At 31.8% G+C, this 25,581-nt stretch overlaps 4 protein-coding genes across 6 annotated transcripts; 1 reads left to right on the top strand and 3 right to left on the bottom strand.

Moving 5' to 3' along the window:
- Nucleotides 1–9,176: 9,176 nt before the first annotated feature.
- LOC107936107 (GATA transcription factor 15) lies at nucleotides 9,177–10,326 on the top strand. 2 transcript variants are annotated; one of them, XM_016868767.2, is made up of 3 exons: nucleotides 9,177–9,509; nucleotides 9,606–9,779; nucleotides 9,879–10,326. In XM_016868767.2, exons 1-3 carry the CDS (start codon nucleotides 9,489–9,491, stop codon nucleotides 10,110–10,112), a joined length of 429 nt encoding a protein of 142 aa, XP_016724256.1. In that variant the 5' UTR covers nucleotides 9,177–9,488; the 3' UTR covers nucleotides 10,113–10,326. The 2 variants fall into 2 exon arrangements, with proteins under 2 accessions (XP_016724256.1, XP_016724257.1); XM_016868768.2 differs by having other exon boundaries at nucleotides 9,198–9,509; nucleotides 9,621–9,779.
- Nucleotides 10,327–11,488: 1,162 nt separating this feature from the next.
- Nucleotides 11,489–13,881, bottom strand: LOC107936099 (two-component response regulator ARR2). The gene is made up of 4 exons (XM_016868757.2): nucleotides 13,729–13,881; nucleotides 13,407–13,569; nucleotides 12,124–12,276; nucleotides 11,489–11,838 (listed from the first exon to the last, which is right to left on the bottom strand). The coding sequence occupies exons 1-4, from the start codon at nucleotides 13,804–13,806 to the stop codon at nucleotides 11,693–11,695; spliced, it is 540 nt and encodes a 179-aa protein (XP_016724246.2). The 5' UTR covers nucleotides 13,807–13,881; the 3' UTR covers nucleotides 11,489–11,692.
- Nucleotides 13,882–15,859: 1,978 nt separating this feature from the next.
- On the bottom strand, nucleotides 15,860–19,859 carry LOC107936125 (two-component response regulator ARR1). 2 transcript variants are annotated; one of them, XM_016868792.2, is made up of 6 exons: nucleotides 19,420–19,858; nucleotides 18,885–19,037; nucleotides 18,393–18,773; nucleotides 17,911–17,987; nucleotides 16,577–17,743; nucleotides 15,860–16,499 (listed from the first exon to the last, which is right to left on the bottom strand). In XM_016868792.2, the coding sequence occupies exons 1-6, from the start codon at nucleotides 19,598–19,600 to the stop codon at nucleotides 16,428–16,430; spliced, it is 2,031 nt and encodes a 676-aa protein (XP_016724281.2). In that variant the 5' UTR covers nucleotides 19,601–19,858; the 3' UTR covers nucleotides 15,860–16,427. The 2 variants fall into 2 exon arrangements, with proteins under 2 accessions (XP_016724281.2, XP_040942661.1); XM_041086727.1 differs by lacking the exon at nucleotides 15,860–16,499 and having other exon boundaries at nucleotides 16,577–16,906; nucleotides 17,017–17,743; nucleotides 19,420–19,859.
- A 2,097-nt stretch (nucleotides 19,860–21,956) lies between these two features.
- LOC107936102 (meiotically up-regulated gene 184 protein) lies at nucleotides 21,957–24,040 on the bottom strand. The gene is made up of 4 exons (XM_016868762.2): nucleotides 23,659–24,040; nucleotides 23,486–23,537; nucleotides 23,296–23,363; nucleotides 21,957–22,638 (listed from the first exon to the last, which is right to left on the bottom strand). The coding sequence occupies exons 1-4, from the start codon at nucleotides 23,815–23,817 to the stop codon at nucleotides 22,099–22,101; spliced, it is 819 nt and encodes a 272-aa protein (XP_016724251.2). The 5' UTR covers nucleotides 23,818–24,040; the 3' UTR covers nucleotides 21,957–22,098.
- Nucleotides 24,041–25,581: the final 1,541 nt, after the last annotated feature.

The raw sequence follows: 25,581 nt of genomic DNA, 5'->3' as shown, positions 1-25,581 counted from the left end.
ACTTTTGTTGATGACTTTTCCAGAAGAGTTTGGGTGTATACCATGAGAACTAAGGATGAAGTGCTTAGAGTTTTTCTTAAATGGAAAACTATGATCGAAAATCAGACTGGCAAGAAAATCAAGCGGCTTAGGACGGACAATGGAGGGGAATATAAAAGTGATCCGTTCTTCGATGTGTGCCAAGAGTATGGTATTGTTCGACACTTCACAGTTAGGGATACACCACAGCAGAATGGATTGACAGAGCGTATGAATCGAACATTGCTGGAGAAAGTTCGATGTATGTTGTCCAATGCTGGGTTGGGCAAGCAATTTTGGGTTGAGGCTGTGACATACGCTGGCCATCTTGTTAATCGTTTGCCATCATCTGCATTAGAAAGAAAAACTCCTATGGAGGTATGGACTGGAAAACCGGCTACAGATTATGATTCCTTACATGTGTTTGGATCCACTGCATATTACCATGTGAAGGAGTCAAAGTTAAATCCGAGGGCAAAGAAAGCTCTCTTTATGGGAATCACTTCTAGAGTGAAGGGATTTTGTCTTTGGTGCTTAAGCACAAAGAAAATGATCTGTAGCAGAGATGTTACCTTTGATGAATCTGCCACATTGAAAAAGGTAGCAGATAAAGATATTCAGACGAGCAATACTCCACAGCAGGTGGAGTGTACTCCAAAACAGGTGGAGTTTGAGCAGATGAGGATTTGCCCAGTTAATAAGTCTAATTCTTCAGCCACAATGGAGGAATTAGAGGTTGAAGAGGTTCTGACCCAAGAACCACTAAGTACACCAGAACCAGTTGCAGTTGCAAGGCCACGGAGAGAAATTCGTAAACCTGCTCGATTTACTGATATGGTGGCCTACGCCCTTCCCGTTGTTGATGATATTCCTATCACTTATCAAGAAGCAATGCAAAGCTTAGAAAGTGATAAATGGAAAAGCGCCATGGATGAAGAAATGCAGTCTCTCCTGAAGAATAATACTTAGGAATTGGCGCAATTACCGAAAGGTAAAAGGGCAATCGGATGCAAGTGGGTATTCGCAAAGAAAGATGGATCTCCTAGCAAGAAGGATATTCGCTACAAGGCAAGATTGGTAGCTAAAGGCTACGCTCAGAAGGAGGGAATTGACTACAATGATGTATTTTCCCCTGTTGTGAAGCATTCCTCCATTAGAATTTTGTTGGCCTTGGTAGCACAGTTGAATTTGGAGCTAGCTCAACTTGATGTTAAGACGGCTTTCTTGCATGGTGAGTTAGAAGAGGAGATCTATATGACTCAGCCCGAAGGATACACAGATGCTGGTGGTAGAAATTGGGTTTGTAAGCTGAACAAATCGCTATATGGATTGAAGCAATCTCCGAGGCAGTGGTACAAGCGATTTGATAGCTTTATGAGAAGGCAGAAGTACACAAGAAGCAAATATGACAATTGTGTATATTTGCAGAAGCTGCATGACGGATCTTTCATTTATCTACTCTTGTATGTTGATGATATGTTAATCGCTTCGAAGAGCCAAAATGAGATAGATAAGCTGAAGGCTCAGTTGAATCAAGAGTTCGAGATGAAAGATCTAGGTGAGGCCAAGAAGATTCTCGGCATGGAGATAAGTAGAGATTGACCGAGAGGCAAGCTCTGTTTAAATCAGAAGCAATATCTGAAAAAGGTATTACAATGTTTTGGTGTAAATGAAAACACAAAACATGTAAGTACCCCACTTGCTTCTCATTTGAAACTTAGTGCTCAATTATCTCCGAAGACTGAAGATGAAAGAGAATATATGGCGAAAGTCCCATATGCTAATGCAGTTGGGAGTTTGATGTATGCGATGGTGTGTACGAGGCCTGACATTTCACAAGCTGTTGGAGTTGTGAGCAGGTATATGCATGATCCTGGAAAAGGACATTGGCAAGCTGTGAAATGGATTCTACGGTATCTTCGAAAAACCGTAGATGTTGGTTTAATTTTTGAACAGGATGAAGCACTTGGTCAGTTTGTAGTTGGATATGTTGATTCCGACTTTGCTGGTGATTTAGATAAACGTCGTTCAACTACGAGGTATCTGTTTACTCTTGCGAAAGCCCCAGTGAGTTGGAAGTCTACCTTACAGTCTACAGTAGCTGTGTCTACTACAGAGGCAGAGTATATGGCAGTTACAGAAGCTGTTAAGGAGGCTATTTGGCTTAATGGATTATTGAAAGACTTGGGAGTTGTTCAAAGTCACATTAGTCTATATTGTGACAGTCAGAGTGCTATTCATTTAGCAAAAAATCAAGTCTATCATTCAAGAACCAAGCATATCGACGTAAGATATCACTTTGTGCGGGAAGTCTTTGAAAAAGGAAAAATTCTACTTCAGAAGATTCCGACAGCAGATAATCCCGCAGATATGATGACCAAAGTGGTAACAACAATCAAGTTTAATCATTGTTTGAACTTGATTAACATCCTGAGAATTTGAGCACCTACAGGTGTATGGCGCTCGAGAACGCATTTAGAGGCACTACAAAAGATAACTTTATCAAATTTGGGGAGTTGAAGGAAGTGTGTGAAGATGTGATTATCCTAATCAAATCTTCAAGGTGGAGATTGTTGAAAGGTCAACAAAGGTAGGAAGCAACTTGTTAAAAAGGTTGAGCAAGTTGCACCGAATGTTGAAAAGTTGAATGGGATAATTGTATTTTGGTCCCTAATTTTTTAGGCCATTTGCAAGTTAGTCCCTGAACTTCAACTATAAATAGGCCTTTTCATTTTTCATTTCAACCATCCCAACCAATCTTTCTCTCTTAGTTTTCTCTCTTCTCCCATTTGAGAATTCTTAAGGAATTCTATTTGTTTGTAATACTTTGGAGATAGTAAAGTTATCATCTGGTGTTAGTGCCCGAGGGCGTAGGTATAATTTACCGAACCTCGTTAAATCTCTTGTGTTCTTTCTTGTCCTATTTTTCTTTCAATATTTGAGGGTATAATAGTAGTATTTAATTGTGCTATTAAATTACTATAGAAGGGATATTCTGTCTAAGGAAAGACTTGGTATTTAAGAGATCCATGTGATCCACCTCTCTTCCCTGGGAATTGAACTTTGTGTGATTTTTTAGTACAATAATTTACACGCTTCCGACCCTATTGGAACAACATGAATCACCGCTGATTCTTCCACCCATCAAACATCGCGCTTTCGAGAAAGCAATTATATTGTTCTTAAAAAAACTATCATTTTCTTTTTGTCTTGACTTTGGCTTTCTCTTATGCCTTGTGTGCATGTTTATTGCTTTGTCGGATATTTTCCTAAGTTATGCTTTTTTGTTTTTTTCGTGTTTGGTGTTAGTTTTTTTATGGAAACGGAGCTTTGAAAACTTACGGTTTGAGATAAGGAAGAAGTGAAGTAGGTTCTAAATCCAGATGAGGCTTTGGTAGAAGAAATCAACTATGATCTTTGTTTGGTTGGAAAGTTCATATGTGAGAGGGTCGTTAATTTTATGGCCATCCAGCATACTCTTCTATATATCTTTGTGGAGATCGATTCAAGCACATGACCATCCGCCTAGATTTGCATCTAAAGTCTTAGTGAGGAATCTTAGTAATGTCATGAGGTCTAAGGAGTAACTAGGGGCCGACAGGGTATGGTTCTCTTAAAAATAGAATAATTTTCATTTAAGCATTTTAAAATTTTTAAAATTTTAAATTAGTGAAGATAAAATTGCACTTTAACCCTCACTAAAAATAATAAAATTTTTATTTAATCCTTTAAAAATTATAAAGATAGACTATTAAAATGGTGAAATTATATTTTTACTATGCTTCACCCTTGAGATCCTCTCTAGATTATGACATTTTAGGTTCGATTAGATATCTGGAACCCGTTTATGTGAAAGAAGAGAATTAAATGTAAATGAGATAAGTCTTTTGAGGTTTCCTTCAGTTATGAACGGGTGCTACTGGCGTGTTATCTATATGGTGCTGTCGGGCACAGTGAGTTGAATTACTGAAAATTACGTGAGATGCCGGAACATAAGGTGGTTCGAGAGTGGCCGGAAGAGATAAGGGCTGTGGAATGACGACTGGATAGTTTTCTGAATAATAAGTGGAGACGTGATTGAATCAAGAGGTTGTCTATTGGAAGCAATGAGCAAAAATATTTTGGCTGAAGCGTGACGAAGAGAATTCTAAGCATTTCCATGCATAGGTGTCTTAACGAAATTTCTATGTTACTTAATTCTCATGGCCAGCATTGTACTGAAAATAATGAGATGCATTCGATTGTTATTGAGTATTTTCAAAATATCTTTGGGGCTTCTTCTGTGTCTAATTTTTAGCTCCTTTCGGATTTGCCTTCTTGTGTGACAGAGGTTGATAATGAGCAAGTTGTAGCCCCGTTTCAGATTGAAGAAATTCGATGGGCTGTGTTTGATATGAATCCGAAGAAGGTGTCGGGCCGGATGGTAGGAATCCGGATTTCATCCAGCATTGTTGTTGTTTTATTGGGGAGGACATGTTCAATCAATACTGCACTTGGCTCAATGATGGTGTATCAATCATTGTTTTGATTCCTAAGAAAGATCATCCTCATAGTATGTTTGAGGTCCGGCCTATTGCACTTTGTAACGTTTTGTATAAGATTGTGGCTAAAATTTTGGCAAACAGGCTCAAGACTATACTTCCACGTATTATTTATGATTGCGTTTGAAATTATCCATCACCTGCAGATTAAAAGTAGATCTAAAAAAGGTGAAATTGCAGTAAAGATCGATATCAATAAAGCTTACGATAGCGTTGACTGTAACTTTTTAAGGTACACTCTGTTGAAGATGGGTTTTGGAGAGAAATGGGTGAATTGGGTTATGATGTGCGTGAGTAGGGTCCAATTGTACCGAGTCGTGAACTTCGCCAAGGAGACCCTTATCCATCCTTAGCATTGAGGGACTCAATTCTTTGCATAAGAGAGTCGAGACTAAAGGTGATTTTTTGCATTGAAGTAGAAGGATTGAAATGGTAAAAACCGTCGAGGGGCAAGATTATATGTAATGTTGATACTGCTGTGGTTGTTGCTGAAAACAAGACGAGTTGGGCAACTGTGATCCAAGACACGAATGGTAAGTTTAGTCGTAGTTGCTAGGGTTTTTGGTCAAGTTGTTTGGAGAGTCATTTAGCGGAAGCATTTCCTGTACGAGAGGCAATGTCTTGGCTCAAGGAGATGCGCATGGATGGTTTCATTTCGGAGTCGGATGGCTCACGGGTTATTAAAGCTTTGAATAACTCCACCATAGACAATTTTCAGTGTGGCTTCATCATTAAGGATATTATTTGAACAAAATAAATTATTATTTAAATTTCATCAAATTTTGCATGGTTTAAAAATAAGCCTCAAACCTAAGCATACAGTCCTAATATATATATTTAAGACAAATAATTCTAAAAGAAACTCAGAGATTATGATTAAGAGAATTAATTTAGAAGTTAATATTCAATAATAATAAATTTCCTTGTACAGAAATATGTTGTTAAAATTTTATTCTCTCAATTCTAGTGCACATGCATAACAAGAGGAAAGGGGATAAAGTATAATGAAATTGCTCATCTAACAAGGCTTAGTGCAGACGCATTTGCGAAGGAAACCTTTGCAATCTCCATTAGGAAAACCCTCGGTCTTGCAAACAATATCACAATTGTCATCACGTAAGCATAACCCCTTGAATGCATTGCTTGGGGACTCGCATATCTTATCACCATCCGCTGCCACAGGTCTCATCTCTGTTTCATTTCACATAATATAGATAGATGTGACATATAAAAAATTAATAACATAATTTTAAAAATAGAAATGAGGTGATTAATTTTATATTAAAAAAAACTATCTTACCAAAGAATGAATGTCAAATATGAATATATATATTTAAGCATATGGGATGACTAGCTTTGTACTAAATGGAACAGTTAACTTTAATATATGTACATTTATTAAATAAAGAATCAATAGCAAAACTATTGAAAGAGAAATGGGGCAACATGCAAGTATCCATCATGGTAATATGACTGAATAGGTTAACTTTATGCTAAATATCATTTTGTTAAAGTGAATGTCAAATATGAATATATATATATAAATTCAAAATATGTAAATACATATATTTGACATGCTTAGATTCGTGCCCATATGAATACGTTAAATACAAATATTTCATAAAAAATTTAAAATTTTAGCAAATTAAATAATAAATTAAATGGAAAGAAATCGAAAAAAAAATATTAAAGAGAAAACCTGTTGCTAAAAGAACCAACATAAGAAAAACTACAGCTGAAATTGAACGAGGAAATTGCTCCATTTTAAATATTATTATAACCGACGAATGATTGAAAGCGAGAGAGAAATTGAGAGAATTTTTAGTACAATGAAAACAAAGTACTAAGAGACGTTTATATATACTTGAGATTGCAGAAGTACTTATTGAGAAAAAAGGATGAACCCCACATTTGTCGTTTATGCAAGTGATTTAGATCACATTCATGTACGTTATAACTGTGTAGCGCACATATGATGGCAATTTTTTCACTTATTGAAATTCTTATAAAATTGATTTGTTTTATATTTATTTTTAAAATACAAAATTAATAGGTTTTTATTAGTTCATTACCAAATTAACAGTTGGATATTTTTATAGAAATTAAGTTAAACTTAATATTTTTGTTAATATATTTTTATTTCAAAATATTTTCATGGTATCAATCAATAATATCTTTTTATTTATGAGTTAGAGAGGGGTTATAGATAGTTCTAAGTATTGTGTCGAAAAGAACAGATACGGTCATAACTTGTAATGAGATTTAAAAAAAAAAAAAACTCTCATGTATTGTTTTTTGGTCTTGCCTCTGGCTTTTAGGTAGGTTTTTTAGGGCAAGTTTTCTTATGCCTAATGTGCATGCTTAGTATTTGTTTTGTCAAGTTCTTTCAGAGTTTTGCTTTTCTATTGCTTTCATGTCTGGTAGTAGTTTTTGATGTAACAGTTCAAGATAAGGAAGAAGTAGAGTTGATTCTAAATCCAAATGAGGCTTTTGATAAAGGAAATCAACTATGATCTGGTTGGAAAGTTCATGAGTGAGAGGGTCGTTACTTTTCCGGCCATGGAGCGTACTCTTCTATATCTTTGAAGACCGATTTAAGGAGCGTGCAACAGACCTATTGAGCATTGGTAATAGTGGGCTCTATGTTATTCAATTTTTTTACCATGTTGATGTGAAGAAGATGCTATAGGGATGGTCTTTTAATAACCATCACTTGTTGGTTCATTAGTTGACCAAATGGGAGAATCATTAGACATTGAATTTCAGTTTGCCGACTTCTAGGTTCAGGTGTAAGACTTTCCATCTGGATCTTCATCGGAGGATTTAATGAGAAATCTTTGTAATGTGACGAGGTTCTTTCTAGATTATGATTTTCCGAGGAATTACATGAATAAATATATGAGAATTCAGGTTCGATTAGATAAATGAGAATCGTTTATGTGAAGAAGAGAATTAAATGTCACGGAGATGAGTTTTTTGAGGTTTCCTTTAATTATGAATTGGTGCCAATGATGTATTATCTATGTGGTATTATTGGACATAGTGAATCAAATTGTCAAACTATTGCTAGAGATGTCGAAAATGAGGTGGTCTGAGAATGGCTGCAAGAGATAAGGGCTGAGAGGCAAAACTTAGGGTGGGTTTGGATGGGCGATTGGGTGCGGTGCGGTGCATTTAGTTTGCCTTTTGTCTCACACTACAGTGTCGCTACAGTATCTAATCTCACCGCCATCGTTGTTTTTACGCTAACCGTAGGTAAACACACCGCCCATCCAAACTCACCCTTAGTAGATTTCAAAATATTAGTGGGGATGTTATTGGATCAATCAAAGAATATGGGATGTGATCGAAGAAATGTGGAGGCTTGGGGTTCCAAAACCTTAATAGTTTCAATATTGCTATGCTTGGAAAATAGTTATGGAGACTTATTTTCAATCCCAATTCGCTTTTGGAAATAGTATGCGAAGCAAGATATTATCCAAATAATAGTTTATTTGAGGCTACAAAAGGGTGCACTCTTTCTTCCATTCGGAGGAGCAATATGGCACCACAGTACTTACTAGGATTATAGTGCTAAAATGATAACAAGTCAACGATGGTGTTAGAGGTGGAGTTGTACATGGACCGCCCAAGTAAAAGTTTTAGGTCGGATTTTTAAGTTCGGGTCGGTTTAAAAAATGGACTTAAATTTTTGTTTATGTTAAAATTTAAGCCCGGTTCGGTCGGATCTCACTGTATTAAAATTTTTTATATAAAAAATTTAAAAATATAATACATCAAATACAGTTCAAACATTAAAATATATGTTTCTCAACAAATTCAACAAAATTTAAAAAATATACTTAAATAATATTAAGATAAAGTGTAACTTAACAAGCAAATACTTCTAAAATAATAGCAAAATTAATAATAAAATAAGAGTTATATAATATCCAAATAATTATAATAAAATAGTAATAATATAATAGCGAATAATAATAAAACAGTAAAAAAGCAGTAGCAAAACAATACAAAAACGGGCATTAGTTTTTTTTTTTTACAAATTTGGGCCCAAAAAAGCTTACTTAAGGCTCGGTCTATTTAGAAAATGAGTCTTATTTTTTGTCCAAGCCTATTTTTTGGGCTTGTATTTTTGTCAAAATCCTCTTACTTTCGAGCAAGCTTTTAGGCCGAACTGGATGGTCCGACCCATAGACAAATCTAATTAGAAATATGTGAAATTTTAAATTAAGTCAAAATTTTATTTATATAATTATATCACAAATCTAATTAGAGATATGTGAAATTTTAAATTAAATCGAAATTTTATTTATATAATTATATCAAATCAAAATCCTCAAATCAAGTTGTAAATTGTATCAAAGTTAAAATCTAATTTAACACTTATCATTAAAATTATTAGAGTTTTACAATTTTTAAGAAAAATTAAATTTATTGTGAATTCGATCAAATAAAAATGAATCAAATGATATAATTGGTTCAATGTTTTTTATTATTCAATGATAAATATATTTGAGGCAATGTAATAAATAATAGCAAAATAAAAAAAAATTAGGTGCAAACATGAAAACAAATCCAAAGATTTTCCGGGAAAATAAACGGCAGAAAAAATTTAAATTTTGGAGGCAAAAACCAAACAGGAAAAAGAAAACCTAATTCAATGGCGCCCTTTTTCCAGTTCATTTTTAGGGATTTTGGCGGGTGACAACTTGGGATAAAAACCGCACCCATCAAAATTTCTGGATCAGCCCTCTTTCCTTCATTTCTTTCCATAGAAAATTTTTACTTTCGTTTCTTCTTCAGCTCCATTGCTTGGATCTTCATTCCTTTTTCTACTGATTTGTTTTTTTTTCTTGTAACCATTTTCCATCTGGGTTTTCGATTTCATACATTGGGTTGGTTTCAGATCTTCGAAACTCCCAAGTAAAAATGTTGGATCCGAGTGAAAAAGTAAGCCATCATTATCTCTTAAAAATGTTCTTCATTTGTTCATATGAGCTTTAACTTTCCCATTTTTTTCTCAGCTGATTCTCTTTATTGTTTTAGCATATTTTCTTGCAGGGATCAAATTCTAAAGATCCAAACAGGAAACCCCCAGAAACCATTTCACCAAAAATAACTCAAAATCAAATTATTTGCAATGAACAAATCAATAAAACTTGTGCTAATTGTGGTACTTCTAAAACCCCCCTTTGGAGAGGTGGGCCAGCTGGTCCCAAGGTATTTCTATTTTTTTTTCAATTTCAATAAGTTTTTTTTATCTTTGATCTTTAACTCCTGTCTGGGTTTTTATGTGATTTTGGGTTTTTTTTTTCGCAGTCTTTGTGCAATGCTTGTGGGATCAAAAGCAGGAAGAAAAGAAGGGCAGTTTTAGACAAGAAATCAAAGAACCCTAAAAATTTAGGGGATAATTTAAAGCAAAGATTGATATCTTTGGGAAGAAAAGTTTTGATGCAAAAATCAACCGTTGAGAATCAAATGAGAAAATTAGGAGAAGAAGAACAAGCTGCTCTTCTATTAATGGCTCTTTCTTATGGTTCTGTTTATGCTTAGGGTTTTTTTTAGCTAAAATAATAGGATCTTTAAAGGGTATCTAACCATTATTTAGTGTAATTTTTGGTTATATTTCCTTAATTCTTTTAATGGAAAAGTATTTTTAATTAATTGTGTTGTTGGAAGAATTTAAGGGAAAGTGTAAGAAAATTCGGAAAATTCGTTCTATTTTTTCCTAATTTAATTCTAGCAGTAGTTTATATTTTTGGGTTTATATTTTCTTCGATTTTGGGATTAATTTATTTTGTTTGGTAAAAACATTTCTCTGTTTTTTTTTTATAAATTTAATATTAAGTAAATTGATTACTCTTAAAAGAGTTGGAGCATTTAATTTCTATAAATTTTAAAATTGAACAATAACTGAAAATTAATCTCGCTGTAGATGGTTATTGCTGATTGTTTTTAATTTTGATTGGTATTATAATAAATTTAGTTTTCTTGTTTATATATTTTATGTAAAAGTTGAAAAAATTAGTAAATGTTTCGAGTTAAAATTATTAAATTAAGACTAAATTGATTGAGTGTATAAATTTTGGGGTTAAATTTATTATTATATTTATAAAAATATGTAAAATTGAAGAAAAATATTAACTTTTTTATTTATTGTTCTTAGTTACTCTTTTTCAAAATTGGTAGAGATTAAATTACTCTAATTTTTTTAAAGAGATATCAATTTGCTTAATATCAAAATTTAAAGGGACCAAAGAGGTATTTTTCACTATTTTGTTTTATTGAACGATGGTTTAAATAAACTTGGGCTAAAATAAAAAGGTTAATTTTCACATTTAATTCCCAGGAAAAGGAAGGGAAAAAATGGGGACTATTGAGTTAGAATAAGGGTGGAAAGAGGGCTATTTTACCAAACTAACCTAAAAATAAATTATATTTGTAAAAATAACCCAAGTTCAAAAATAATCACCAAAATAACCTAAAATGAACAGTACTTACTCTTTTTTTGCACCAATGATTGGCTAATCATTGTGTCAGACTTAAAAAAATTATTTTTTTGGGTTTTGGCCTGTCAATGGCCGGAACCCATATATTTTTTTAAAAAAATTATATAATACTGATATACGAAAAAGAAAAAAAATTTTGGGTGCTGGCCTGTCAATGGCCGGCACCCAGTACAAATTTAAAAAAAAAATTTCTTTTTGTTTTCGTGTCAAAGTCAGATATCTGACACAATATTAGCCAATCATTGGTGCAAAAAAAGAGTAGGTACTGTTCATTTTGGGTTATTTTAGTGATTGTTTTTGAACTTAGGTTATTTTTACAAATATAATTTATTTTTGGGTTAATTTGGTAAAATAGCCTGGAAAGAGAAAGAAAATAAACTTTCAAGGAAAACCCAGAATTTTCTTGGGTGCCAAACAGTATTAAGTAAGTTGAATTCAATTATCTTTAATATTTGATTCCGAGTAGCTGATAAAGTAAAGTCAATCAAACTTAATCAATTCCGAGCATACAAATGAAGGTTTTTTCTTTACTAGAAAAATAACTAATTTGCTCAATTAAGTTTGAATTATTCCATTTTTATATCAAATCGAACTTCAATTTTAAAAATTAAAACTCAATCGAAATTAGACTGTATTTCGAGCCTTCTTCCGAACCACATGCTGCCATATGTTTTTGAGCGTCTCGATACGAACCGGTTTGATCAAGTAATCACAAGCACCATATGTAACACCCTCCATAACAACTTGCTTTCTAGCATCTGCCGATATCACTGCATAAAATACAAGTCATTTCAGGTTGAAATTTAATTTCGAGTTTGTGTAATTTGGGGTTGAGGCTTAATTAGGTTTGGATCATTATAGAATCTAATCTTTTTAAGTTCGGATCATTTTTGGTTACTTGTCAAATCATTTTCAATTCAAGTTTAGTTTTATTTCGGATTCGAGCAAGTTTGGTTTGGGTTGAGCGGATTAATTTTTTGAATTCGGATCAAAATTAAGAAATTTACTCCGAACTCGATGAATCCAAAGCAAAATGATAAATAATAGGTTCTTACGGATAACAGGGAGATCCATCTCCGAAGTAATATGCTTGAGAAGTTCGAATCCGTCCATGTCTGGCATATGGACATCACTGATAACGATATCGAACTCGTTTTTGTGCTCACGTAGCACCGACAATGCAGTCTCAGCTTTGTTGCATTTCGTAACTGTAAACATTCACACATCAAATTTATGAAAATAGGTAATCTCAAAAAAGGCAAAGCATTATAAAGTGGCATGCTATCAATAGGCATTGATTCAATAGCAGTTCAAATTTATTTTTACTTTAAATATATTCCGGTTTTCAGTATATGCTAGGCTCGAAACAAAAAATTTTTATTGTAGATTTTCAATCATATGGTAGACTTACTCATGAGTCGGATTTAAATTTAAAAAAATCTGGTCTTGTCTCAATCCTTCAAAGTAATAAAAATATTAAGAGTAAACTATTAAAATAGTCATTTATGTTTGTCTCGGGTTATATTTTAGTCACTTACGTTATCGTGTTGTAACATTTTAGTTATTGAGCATTAATTATTGTTAACGGTGTAACGGTAAGCTGACGTGGCACGTTAAATCATAATTTCAAATCTAAATTTTAGGTTAAATTATATAATTGGTCCCTATATATATATTTTTTTATTTTAAGCAATGTGATTTTTTTTACGTTAAAAGAGATGGAGAATGGAGGAAAATAGAGGGAAAATCAGAAGAGAATGAAAAAAAAAAGAGAAAAGGAAAGTTAACATAAAAGAAAAAAAAAGTAAATTGCTCAAAACGAAAAAAAAAATGGAGATCAATTTTATAATTTAACCTAAAAATTTTGTTTAAAATGATGGTTTACATGTCACGTCAGCTTACTGTTACACCATTAACAGCAGTGATTAAATTGTAAATTGAGGGAAACAAAAGTGACTATTTTGAGAATTTACCCAAATATTAAAAACATATTATTTTATATTAATATTTATATATTATAATTAAATTAAATTTAAAATAAAAATAAAAATATTTTAAAATTTATTTAATCAACCCTAGCTCAAGTCGGGTCAGGTGGTCTACCTAGCCCATGGACAGGTTTACACATTTGGAATACACTCAATCCTCACTTAAATTTGAAAATCCAATTCGATTAATATGAATTCAAACTCAATTCAACCATGGAATATGAAAAACCTAAATCTAAAAATATTCAAACTATAGAAGAAGTAATACAAACCCATAAACCCGAACCAAAATAACTTCAACTTGAAATTTGTGTTCAAAATGAAAATTTAAAGAAATTGTTGATTCGTACCTTGATATAAGCAGGCTTTTAGCATTTTTTCAAAGATCATAAGACATGTTGGATCATCGTCAACAACGAGCACACGCAAACCAGCAGGAAATTGATCTCTACCGTCCCACGCACCGCTTGAGCTAGCAGTCGACATGGATCCATTTCCATTACTTGGATTCATCTGTTTAAAAAAAGGGGGAAAAATACTATATGAAGATGCTACTGCCTTTTACACATGCTTAAATTTGAACTCACTAAGCGATTACAATAATAATTTATGAACAAAAAAAAGAAAAGAAAAGAGAGAATAAATTATGAAAGAAAGATTTTTTATTGATACCGTGTTGAAAAACAAAAGCCAGAGTTGAGAGATATAAAGGTGAAAAAGGAAGAGAGATTTTGTTTGAATTATTAGCATAGAAAGCGTTAAAATATTACAAAAAAGTGCCTTAAAAGATTTGTTTTTTTAATAATTAAATACTAAAACCGTATCACTATGTACTTGAGTTAATCGAGCACCGTTAATTTTGACAAAACATGTCGCTTTTAAAAAGGTCTGAATCACTACTGATTCGATGAATTTTATTATTCCGAAAAAGATTCATTCAAAATGGAAAAAGACAAAATGTGCATTATTATCCTAACATGTTATTGTTAAAGTAAAAAAATGATTTTTTTTTAAATTTTTGAATTTTTAGAATTTAAACTAAATAAATAAATTTTGTAAATATTGAGAAATTAAATTTATTAATTTTTTGAATATTTAAAATTAAATTGATAAAATGCGTAAACTTTAAAAAATTAAATTTATTATTAGGCTAATAAAAAAAACCTACATGTGAAAAAGTTGAAGGAAGTGAAATTTTGTTTGAATTATTAGGATAGAAAGAGTTAAAGTAATTGAAAAAAGTGTCTTAAAGATTTTTTTTATTTTTTACAATCAAATAACAAAAACGTGTCACTATGTACTCGAGTTAATCGAACACCATTAAAACATCTGAATCGCTACCGATTCAAAGGGTTTATTATTCTAAAAAAAATTCCTTCAAGATAGAAAAAGAGAAAATGTGCATTATTATCCTAACATGTCATTGTTAAAGTAAAAAAATAAATAAATGAATATTTTAAATTATTCTCTCTTATTTTTGAAAATTTTAAAATTGGAACTAAATTGATAGATTTTGTAAATGTTAAGGTTAAATTTATTGATTTTTTAGAATTCGAATTAAAATGACAAATTTTATAAACATTGAGGACTAAATTTGTTATTTTTTTAGATATAGAATCAAATTAATAGAATGTGTAAACATTGAAGTATTAAAATTGGTTATTACACCAAAAAAAAAGAAGAAGCTCACATCAGCTTTCATCACTCATCTAGTGGCAACGAATGAGAGAGTGACTAAAATAATTAATTTTGAAAAGTTGAGTGACTAAATGAAAAAAGAAAAACATGACTAAAACATAACCAAAAGCATAGTTTAATGACTATTTTTGTAATTTACCATTTTATTTTAATACTGCATTATTTAGATATAAACAACCTCTAATAAAAAATATATAAATAACTTCCATATACAATTTTATTGTCTAAAAGAACTTTTGGTTGAAACACATTTCTAGTCTCTTTCCATTTTGATATTAAATAAATTTATCCCTCTTAAAATCGAAACAATTTAATCCCTATCAATTTTAAAATTCAGCAGCTCAAGACAGCCAATCACAACGTAAATATTATAAATTGTATATAATTTTAATTAGTATAATATTAAATTTAGTCCTCGATTTTTTACATATTTTTTTGTAAATATTAGCAAAATTTGTAAATATTACAGGTTAAATTAATTGTACTTAATTGCTCACTTTTAAAATTAACAGAGATTAAATTGCTCTTATTTTTTTAGAACAATTTGCTTAATATCAAAATTGAGAGTGACAAAAAAGATTTTTTACCAACTTTTCTATCCATACAAAAAATGGTATAATATCTTATTTGGCCCTCCAACTTTGTAAAAAAAATCATTTTAGCACTTCATTTAATTTTTTACCTCTTTTAACCCTTAAACTTGTGTTGTTTATCAAATCACCTAAAAATGGATGAAAATATTAACTCTGTTAACTTTGCTAACATGACATACACATAAATGCGATATCAGCAATTAATTAATTTTTTAAAATTCAAAAAATTATTAAAAAACCATTAAAAAAGTATAATACTTATATAAAAATGCTTTTTTAATTTTTTAAAAAAATTAACTATTGATACGCCATACGCATGGACTACCATATAGATGCCACAAAGTTAACAGAGGTTAACTTTTCTATCCATTTTGAGATGATTTAACAATCAATGTAATTTTAAGGACTAAAAGAAACGAAAAATTAAATGAGGGATTAAAATGACTTTTTTTTGTAAAGTTGAAGGGCAAAAATAATTATGCCAAAAAAAAAAATCAACCTCACATCACGGGTTCAATAACCAGTTTTATATAAAAATCAAATGATAAATACAGATACAATGAAAATTTACCAGAATTCAATGCCCAGACTTATGTCTAGAGTAAATATATATGTACATCACAAATCAATTCAAGAAGAAAAAGGCAGCAAATTTCATGTAGAAAGCCTACAATTGGCCCTGTTTAAAAATGGTCCTCCACAACTTGGAATGCTGCTGGACAACATCAAAAATCACCCTAAAAATTAGTCAGTCAAGCCGGATTTGGTTACTGAAAACGATAAAAATTTTCGACCGAAATTCCTTAGCATATCTTGCACCAGCATGATCTTCCTAAGGTTACTGATCCGTCTTGATTATCCATTCATCAGATCCTGTTATGTTCAAAAGAAACTGGCAGAGCATGACATTTGCAAACGATGATGCAGTTCTTGGAGCGAAGCAAATCCACTTTCTTGATGCAGTTCTTGGAGCGAAGCAAATCCAGTTTCTTGAAGAAACATGAACTTGAGGTCCCAGTCATTGATTTCAGAAGAGATATTATGTACATCATATAATGGTGTAGTGCGATAGGAGATCACCTACACTGGGATATTATCCAAGGAATACCCATCAAAATCGAACTCGTTTTCGGCTGGTGCGATGCCTTGTTGCTGTCAGAAAATCAAATTGTATGTATAAATGAATATTCCCATTGATAAGTGAATAAAAGAGAATAAAAAAAACCAACCTGTTTCAGAAGAGCAATCATGAGATCCTCTTGTCCGAAGTGATCAGCAAATAGATTGGAAGGATTCCCATCTGCAACACTCCCGGACTTGACCCGAACCGTATTTTCAGCACGAATTGTGTTGAGATGATGATTGACATTTAGCAGATTCCCAGGTTCTGTACTATCTCCGGCTGAGAACATCGCCTTGCTTACAATGGGTACACTCCTGTTTTGTCCATTTATTTGGCCCGAAGGAAATCCTTGTTGAACTAAAACCGATTGCGCGAGATCAAGGTTGCCTTGAAGAGAGTTTGAATGCTGAGAGTCTTCTAATATCATGCCTGCATTCTGTAGCTCCCAATTTTGGGATTTATATTGATAGTCATTAAATACATCGTAAGTAGGCAAGAATCCCCCTGATCCTTTAATTTCTGAGTTAAAATCTTCGTGAAAAGCACCTTTTGATGTGTGATCAGACATTCCCGGTGTACTTCTGAGGGAGAAAGAATCAACAGGTAGTTCGGAAGCATGATTCATGGGGAAATTCAATATCGAAGAGGTCTGTGAAACCAGATTATAACCAGGGGCTCGGATATTTTCTGGAATCCCATTTCGTGTAGAGACATTTGCAGCAATTCCATTTGGTACTATAGGCTGCCCCACAGATAATGGAACAGTTGAATCATTCAGTATCTGCACTCTCGACAATGGCTGACCCATCTCGATCAATGATGAGTTGTTTTGACTGCTTTGTGCACCGTGGGGAGCAACTTGCATATTTACGTTTCCTATCGATTGTGAGGTGTGGCGCAAGCTGGTAAGCTGCTTTGACTCCATTGTTGTTGGAATTCCATGAAGTAAATTTACTTGCTTATTATTATTGTTCACATGTTGCTGCCCTTCTCCAAATCTCAACTTTGGATTTTCAAAACTAAAAATGTTTCTTTGATTAACAAGGGGCATAGGTATGCTCGATTTAGCAGTTGACCGACCGAGCACAGCTGCTTGGAGTGTGGCAAGACATTGTGCAGGAAGTTGACCAGTGGCAGTAAGCGTTTGCAGATCGAGCCCATGGACTGAAGACAGCGGACCGAAAGTTTCATCTTGGGGGTTCATAAAAGAATTATTCGGATTACATGAGTGTGGTGATACCCCACTCAGCCTTCTAAGATACAACCGATATTTCTGATCACATGACAACGAAACGATTATCATCAGTGAATAAAACATAATTTTGATTTCCGAGAACTATTTATTAGATGCAAATCTAGGCAAGTAAGAAGTTTGTATATTTATTAGATGCAAATCTAGGCAAGTAAGAAGTTTGTATATTTTGTGAACATGTACTGTACCTGAAGATGGCTAGCAACATTTTCTCGGGTAAGGCCAGGAACGTTCATCAACTCCAAAATTTTCTTCGGGACAGCCTCTGAAGTAAAAGAATAAAACGTCAGCAAATGTCAACAAAGAGAAACAAGAAAAATCAACAGGCAAATAGTTGTGGTCGAAAACATATTTCAACCGTAAACAAAAAGGACTTAATACTCGATTCTTTTGGCAAAAGTAACATAATTTTATCCGAAATCATGAGCTTATATAAACAACAATGTAATACAACATCGATATTGAAATATCCCTAACCAAGGAAACACGCTTCAACTCAAATCCTCAAGTTATTTGCCAAAACTGAGCATAACTGAATCCGACACTCAGACCCGAGACTGAATAACATAGTGTAAAAGCACAAGGGAGTTTCACCGGTTTTTGGAAAATAAACTATAAGGTTTTAACATATATAGTAATTTCATAAAAGAAATGGGTAAAAGGCTCATACTGTCAATGCCTAGTTGATTAACAGCTGCAACGAACTGTTGATGGAGCTCAACGGACCAAACAACCCTCGGCTTCTTTAGTGTGGATGTATCATCTCTATCCTCAGTTTCATCTTCATCATCCTTCCTCTTTTTCGAGCTTTTCCAATTTCCTTCATTAACCGAGGATGAGTAATCTGCATCTTCAGATTGTTTTGGCTGCCGATCTCCTTCTTCTACACTTCCCGACTGCTCCAAGTCTTTCCACTCATTCTTCCTCTTCCGAACCACATGTTGCCATATGTTCTTCAGTGCCTCAATTCGAACTGGTTTGATTAGGTAATCGCAGGCACCATGTGTAACACCTTTCATGACAACATCTTTTCCATCATCCGCCGACATCACTGCAGAAAATACAAGTCGAACATGAGGCCATAACGAAATCCAAGCCCGAGTAAATCGTTAATTCACGGTGAGTAAATCCATGACAAACATTTATGATAAAGAGTGCTTACTGATGACAGGGAGATCCATCTCCAAACCAATATGCTCGAGAAGTTTGAATCCATCCATGTCTGGCATATGGACATCGCTGATAACGATATCGAACCCGTTTCTGTTCTCGCGTAGCTTCAATAATGCGGTCTCGGCTCGATTGCATTTGGTAACTGGAAAATGAACAATCACAAATCAACCAATCATCCATCAAATTACTAGAATATCAACCTCTTAGCTCCAAAGGAACTCCCTATGTTTTACATATATATATATATGCACAAATCAAAGCAAAACAGGCCTTTAAAGCTAATGAAACACTTCAAGCAAATTAGCAGAAAGCATTATAAAGTTTCATAATTTCCCAAAATCCAAGAAACAAAGATCAATTCCTTTTCGCCCCACTATATGTACCCACAAACAAAATCGATACAAGCCAAAAAAAATTTATTGAAAACCTAAAACAGAAACAACAAAATTACTATCTTAAACACTGAAATTAGTTATCAAAATGAAGAATTAAAGAAAACCCAAGGAAGAAAATTGTGATTGTACCATCATATGAACAATTTCTTAGCATTTTTTCCAAGATTATGAGACATGTTGGATCATCATCAACAACAAGCACACGCAAACCAGCAGGGAACTGATCTGGAACTGGAACTACATCTGCTTTCCAAGTAGTAATTGAACTAGCAGTCGACATGGATCCTTTTCCACCACTTGAATTTTTCATCACTTGAAAAGAAAAAAAAACCCCCGATCCAAAATCCAGAAAAACGAGAAATTTTGCACTAAAGATTCTGGGTTTCACATGTCTAAAGTTGAACTGGACTCACTAAGCATAAAAAAGAGATCGATACTTGATACCCAGGGTTGAAAATTCAAAGAAACCGAAGTTATGATAAGGTAAAAATCGAAGGGAAATAGTGTTTTTTTTTCTTTTTTTTATGGAGATTCACTCAAGTTGAAGTCCATTGAAGCTTTTTTTTTTTAATTATTTTTTATCATTTTTAATTTATTTAAATAATTTTTTGTTCAAATGTGGGTCAGTCCTAGAAGTGTGGATCCAGCTCACGTTTATAAAGTATAATAACAAACCCCGAAGGTTAAAGTATGCCATAGCCCTGTACTTTTGAAAATTTTAAATTTAGTTTTTATACTTTTATTTTTCCAAATTTAGTCCTACTTTCTAGATGTTAAAATTTAGGTATAATTGTTAACACTTTTAAAATTAACAGTGTTAATAATTGAACATAAATTTTGAAATCTAAAAAATAAATAAATTAAATTTCTAAAAATAAAAAATATATAAATTAACTTCCAAATTTTAAAGAGTACCGAGATTTATGACATGTTTTAAGTAACTCCAAAACATCCAAAATATTATCTTATTCTATACCTAATGGTGTAATGAATTTTGTTTGATGAGTTTAGAATCAGATCAGGTTCGCTGAGCTAAAAATTAATCGGTACACTTATTATAAATAAGTTAAAAAGTTAATTAATTTGTGAATTAATACATATCAATTGAATGAAACTAAAAATTAGTCGAGTCAAATTTTATAATTTTATGAATTTTGATTGACATCAACTTCATTCTTAATGTAAGAGAACATGGGTTCACCGTTAACACAAGTTACAACCAAAACCGATACAAGAGTTAGGGAACCCACCTTTGAGGTGGGGATGGGACCCACAGCACCACTTTATAGGTTTCCACGTCAGCAGAGAGGCAAGTAGTATAATGTGACGTGTCGTGGGACCCAGTCGGGTCCCATCAACCATACCAAGAGAAACAAAAAGAAAAAACATTAATATGCCTACTTTTTATTTATTTTTAAAAATAGTTTTAAATCTTTCATTGTTAATTTTTTTATTTAAAAGTTATAATTTGATATGTAATTTTAAATTATACAAATGGATTTAAAAAAATTCATGATGGGCCTTTAATTAGTATTTTTTTAAAATAAAAATTAGATAAATGGTACATATAATATTTTTTAATTTTATTTATAGAATTAAAAATTATTATTGTTAGTGAAATTTTAAATTGGTCGAGGTGGAATTGAGATGATTTATACTTCCAGAAAAGCATATGGACTTGATAATATTAATTACGTAAATTCAAATTTAGATTATGATAAATTCAATTAAAGATCGACAACTGATAATAAGGAGAATATGTTAAATATTAAAGAGGAAATAATCTAATAAATATGCACCGGAACAATTAGATAAAAATTACATATAATGTTTATTTTTCTTTCTATTTTTATTAGTAATCGTATTATTAATTTTTTTTACACTAACATAAAACATATGATGACTTGATTCTAATTTTTGTTACTTGTTTAGAAATTATTTTTATCATATTAATATTTTTTATAGTAATTAATATTTTTTAAAATTATAAATTACTGTGTAATTACAATGTGTACTATCAAACATGACATAATGAATTACAATGTAATTACATCCTGTCAGCCAAACACGTCTAGAAAATTACAATTCTTTGTAATTACAAGAGAGCAGTAATTACATTTTCATTCGATTACTTTGTGTTGTCCAAACAAACCCTTAATTTTTTTATAAAAAATAAAAAATTACATATATGATATAAATTTTTTCTTGTTTATTTAAAATTTATTAAATAATGAATTTTTATTAATGAGTATTTTATATTTTTAATAAAAATAAATATTTTATATAATTGATTCAATTTATTTATAAATATATTTTTATATATTACATATAATTTAAAAATACTTATAATTTTAAAACAATATTCAGTAATAAATTTACAAAATACATACAAATTTCAATAAAAAAAATTGATGTGTTTAAAAATACATATTTTTGGGTTAAAATATTATTTGATACTTTACTTTGGCATTTGAATTTTTTTCAAGTTAATACTTTAAATTTTTTACCGCACCTGAATTTGGCTTAAAGGTTTTAATTTTGTACTTGAAGCTTTTTTCTTTATCCCAATTAAGTACTTATATGTTTTTTATTAGAGGGTACGTGCCAAATATTCATTGAACTATATGATATCATTTGATTTAAGTACAAAAAACTTAAGTACCAAATTGGAAAAAAAAATCTCAAACACTAAATTAAACTTAAAGTCAAATTTTTCACAAATGCCTCAAAAACCAAAATTCCTTTCAAAACCCAAAAAAGCAATCTAAATTTTAATGCTAAAAGAATGAAAGATCCATAAATGAAACCCTAACAAATTTGGGTCTTAAAAACATCCCCAAATCTCCCTTTCACTGGTTCAAAGATTGGGGAACCATAACTCCCTCTCTTTCCCTTCAAACTCCCTCTTTTCAAGTGCCTAAGCCTATCACTTTCCCTATAAACCTCACTCCTCAGGTGTGGGTAGCCATGAAATGCATACTCTGAAGGTTCAAAAATAGGGGTCTCTCTTTGAATCCTATGTTTAATCCCATTATGACAATGATGGTTGTTTGATGGGTTGAACACTGGGGATTCCTTCCTGGAATTAACTTTCAAGCAGTGTTCTATTACCCTTATTTCCTCTTTCAATCTGTTCCTTATATCTGTCAAGATTTGCAGTGATTTCCCAGGTTTTGAACTGCTTATTGGGTGTTGTTGAGACTTGGGTTTTGATGGGTTTTGTGTGTTATTGATCAATGGATTGGGATTGGGATGTGGGTTGTTGTTGCTGCATTCAGTGCAGACGTGTTTCCACCTCTCTGAGTTGAATGCTCTTCTCTTTACATTGTCTGAAAGACATGAATATGCCTGCAACAAAACACTGTTTTTCATTATTCCCATGACCAGGGGTGGAAAGGGTGCCTTGCTCTCCCCTACATGGGAAATTTCGTAAAATTACAAGTTTAAATATGGTGAAACTGCATTTTAGCCCTTCAAGAATGATATAATTATGATTTAATCCATATAAATAAAACAGTAATAAAATTACATTTTAGTTCTAAAAACTGTGCCCTTGATTAGGTTTAATTGGACGATTGATTCTGCTTGGAACTCGAAAATTTGATAAGAACAATCCAAATTTGAATCAGTTTAGCTAAATTTTTATCATAAATTGTCCATCCTAAACTTCAAACAATACTAACCTAAAATGAGCAAGACCTCATTTCAAAGCCCCAAGCCAAAACGTTAACCGGCTTAGACCGGAAATAATTCGAATTCAAAATTAACTCAATATTAAATAATCCAAAGACTTTTAAATAGATTACCTTAGGTTTTGATATTTTTTATTTCTAGTTATTATAATTGATTGTGATAATATTCGTTAAATCCATAATTACGATAAACACGACCCACAATGCAATCAGAAAGGTTAGCAATTTCAGTACTTTCTATTTTTCTTCAACAATATACAACCCCACCAAAAGAAATAAAGAAAGAAAAAAGGCAATGAAAGTGTAATCTAACCTCTGAGACAAGCTTGAAGGCAACATCAGCTTTTGGATGCTTATTCTTATCAGGATGAAGTTGCAAAGCTGCAAAGTACAAAAACCAGAAAACAAAAACAACCCTTTTTCAACAACACAATGACGAATATATATCAGTTATAAAACATATGCAAAAATTTCAATTTCTGGCATTGATTAAAAAAGCCTACCAAGTTTATGATAACGCCTTTTGATAAGCTCTGATCCGGCATCTTCTGCAACCTACAAAGGAAAGATCATGAACCAAATCAAATAATCCCCCCCCCCCGGAAAAAAAAAGGGTTGAATTTGAATATTATGTTCAAAAGATTCATTTAAAAGCCTGAAAAACGAAAAAACATACTCCAAGGAGACGATACCAGTCAATGAAAGGTGACTTTACAAGGTGTTCGATATGGTGCCTGTGAGAACATGCAATGGGGTTTGTTGTTGAAATGGAGCAAATTTCCAGTACCAACTGTGATTTAGAATCTAATAATGATTCAAACCCAATTCTCCCCATTGTTTGAAGATTGAAAAACAAAAAGAAAAAAGAAAAATGGGTAAAGCCTAAGAATTGAATGAATCAAAACATGGGATTATGAGAGAAGAAATAATGTAAAATTGAAAGGTGGAGCGGTTAAGAAGTTTATTTTGAAAGTGGATCAGTTGGTGGGAAGAAAAGAGTATTGTTGGGGCTTTTGCCATTTTGGCTAATTTGATGTTAAATATCATTGAGAATTTCTAAAGGTTATTTTACCTTCTTCTTTTTCGTTAATTGTTTTTTAGGGTTTAAAATGTTCTTAAATCAATTTTGGGTTTTTTTGAATTTAAATTAGACTTTTGTAGTAATGATTTATGATATTGAACTGAAATTTTTTGGATAACTGAAAAACCCTTTCATTGATTACTATCTTTAATTTAGAATTTACAAAATTTTAGGGTCAAAAAGATGTATTTTTTTTAATTTTTTTAAAAGGAAGTTGTTTTTTTAAATGGGGTTATAATTTTAAACATTCTATAAAAAATACATTTTAATAAAGATAAAAAAAAATCAATCATTACACTTCATAATTTTCCAAATAAAATATTCCTTTTAGCTAAAGTTTACATAAAATAACAAGTTCCATTCTTTTAATAATTGGATTATGATCGAATGTTAGCTCGATTGGCATCAATATTATTATCAATACAGGAAGAAGTAAGTTCGAGCGTGTTAAAGTGTGTTATCTTCCTATTTAAGGGTTGAGAATGGGCTATATGGATAGTTCTAGACATTGTAACAACAAATATGATAAGAACCTATAATGAGATTAATGTTAAAAATATATTTTTTATCTCATTTTAATATAAAAAAATTAATTGAGTTTTTTTTTCAAATAATTATTTGAAAGTTCTTGAGATTAATACTCATCTTTCATAAATTATATTCACGAAACAATATATATATATCCTTTTTCACATGGAATGTGTAATTAATTTCGACAGGTTAACAATGAAAGTGTATTGAATTCAATCACATGAAATTGGAGCGCCTATCCAATGTGACCCACTCAAACAATTCCTACCATAAAATATAAAGGTGTCAAAAAAGGGAAGTTGAAAAATATTATATTCCTGTTTAAATGTCGGATTATTCAATAAAATATTGAACTAAATTCGACCATATTTTTTTTAAAAAAAATTATTGAATTTAATTGTAGAATACATAAAGTTATTAATTTAAATTATTTTTTAAATATTTTGTAATGATATGGTCTAAGAATCTTTAACACCCAGTTGGCTCAAATTCTCTCTCATGTCTCAACTAGAGGTGATCATGGGCTAGGCGGCCCGGTCCGGCTTAACGGTCTGCCCAAAATATGAGAGGGTTCGAATAAAAATATAGGCCTGAAATATAGGTTTGGACAAAAAAATGAAGCCCGTTTAGAAAATGAGCCGGGCCTCAGGCACCACTTTTTTGGCTCGGGCCTGGCCAAATATATAATAAATATTTTTTAAAATTTTTTAATATAATAAATATTTTTAAAATATTTTTTTTATTTTTAAAATAAATTTTTGGTGTTTATTAAAAAAATGGGTCGGACTAGGCTTAGAAATTTTTTCTCAGGCCGAGCCTAAGATTTGGGCCGAATTTTTCTGGGTCCAGCCCGACCCATGATCACCTCCAGTCGTATCCCATTTTTTAAATTTTCATGAATTCTTTGTGAAAAAATCAAAATTCAATGTGGATTGAACAAATGGCACATGGGTTTTGTGGTTTTATTAAAAGAGTATGGTCCAATTT

This window comes from Gossypium hirsutum, chromosome D01, assembly GCF_007990345.1.
Source record: "Gossypium hirsutum isolate 1008001.06 chromosome D01, Gossypium_hirsutum_v2.1, whole genome shotgun sequence".
Lineage (NCBI taxonomy): Eukaryota > Viridiplantae > Streptophyta > Magnoliopsida > Malvales > Malvaceae > Gossypium > Gossypium hirsutum.
The sequence above is the reverse complement of the archived record's forward strand: the minus strand, read 5'-3'. Positions and strand labels throughout refer to the sequence as shown.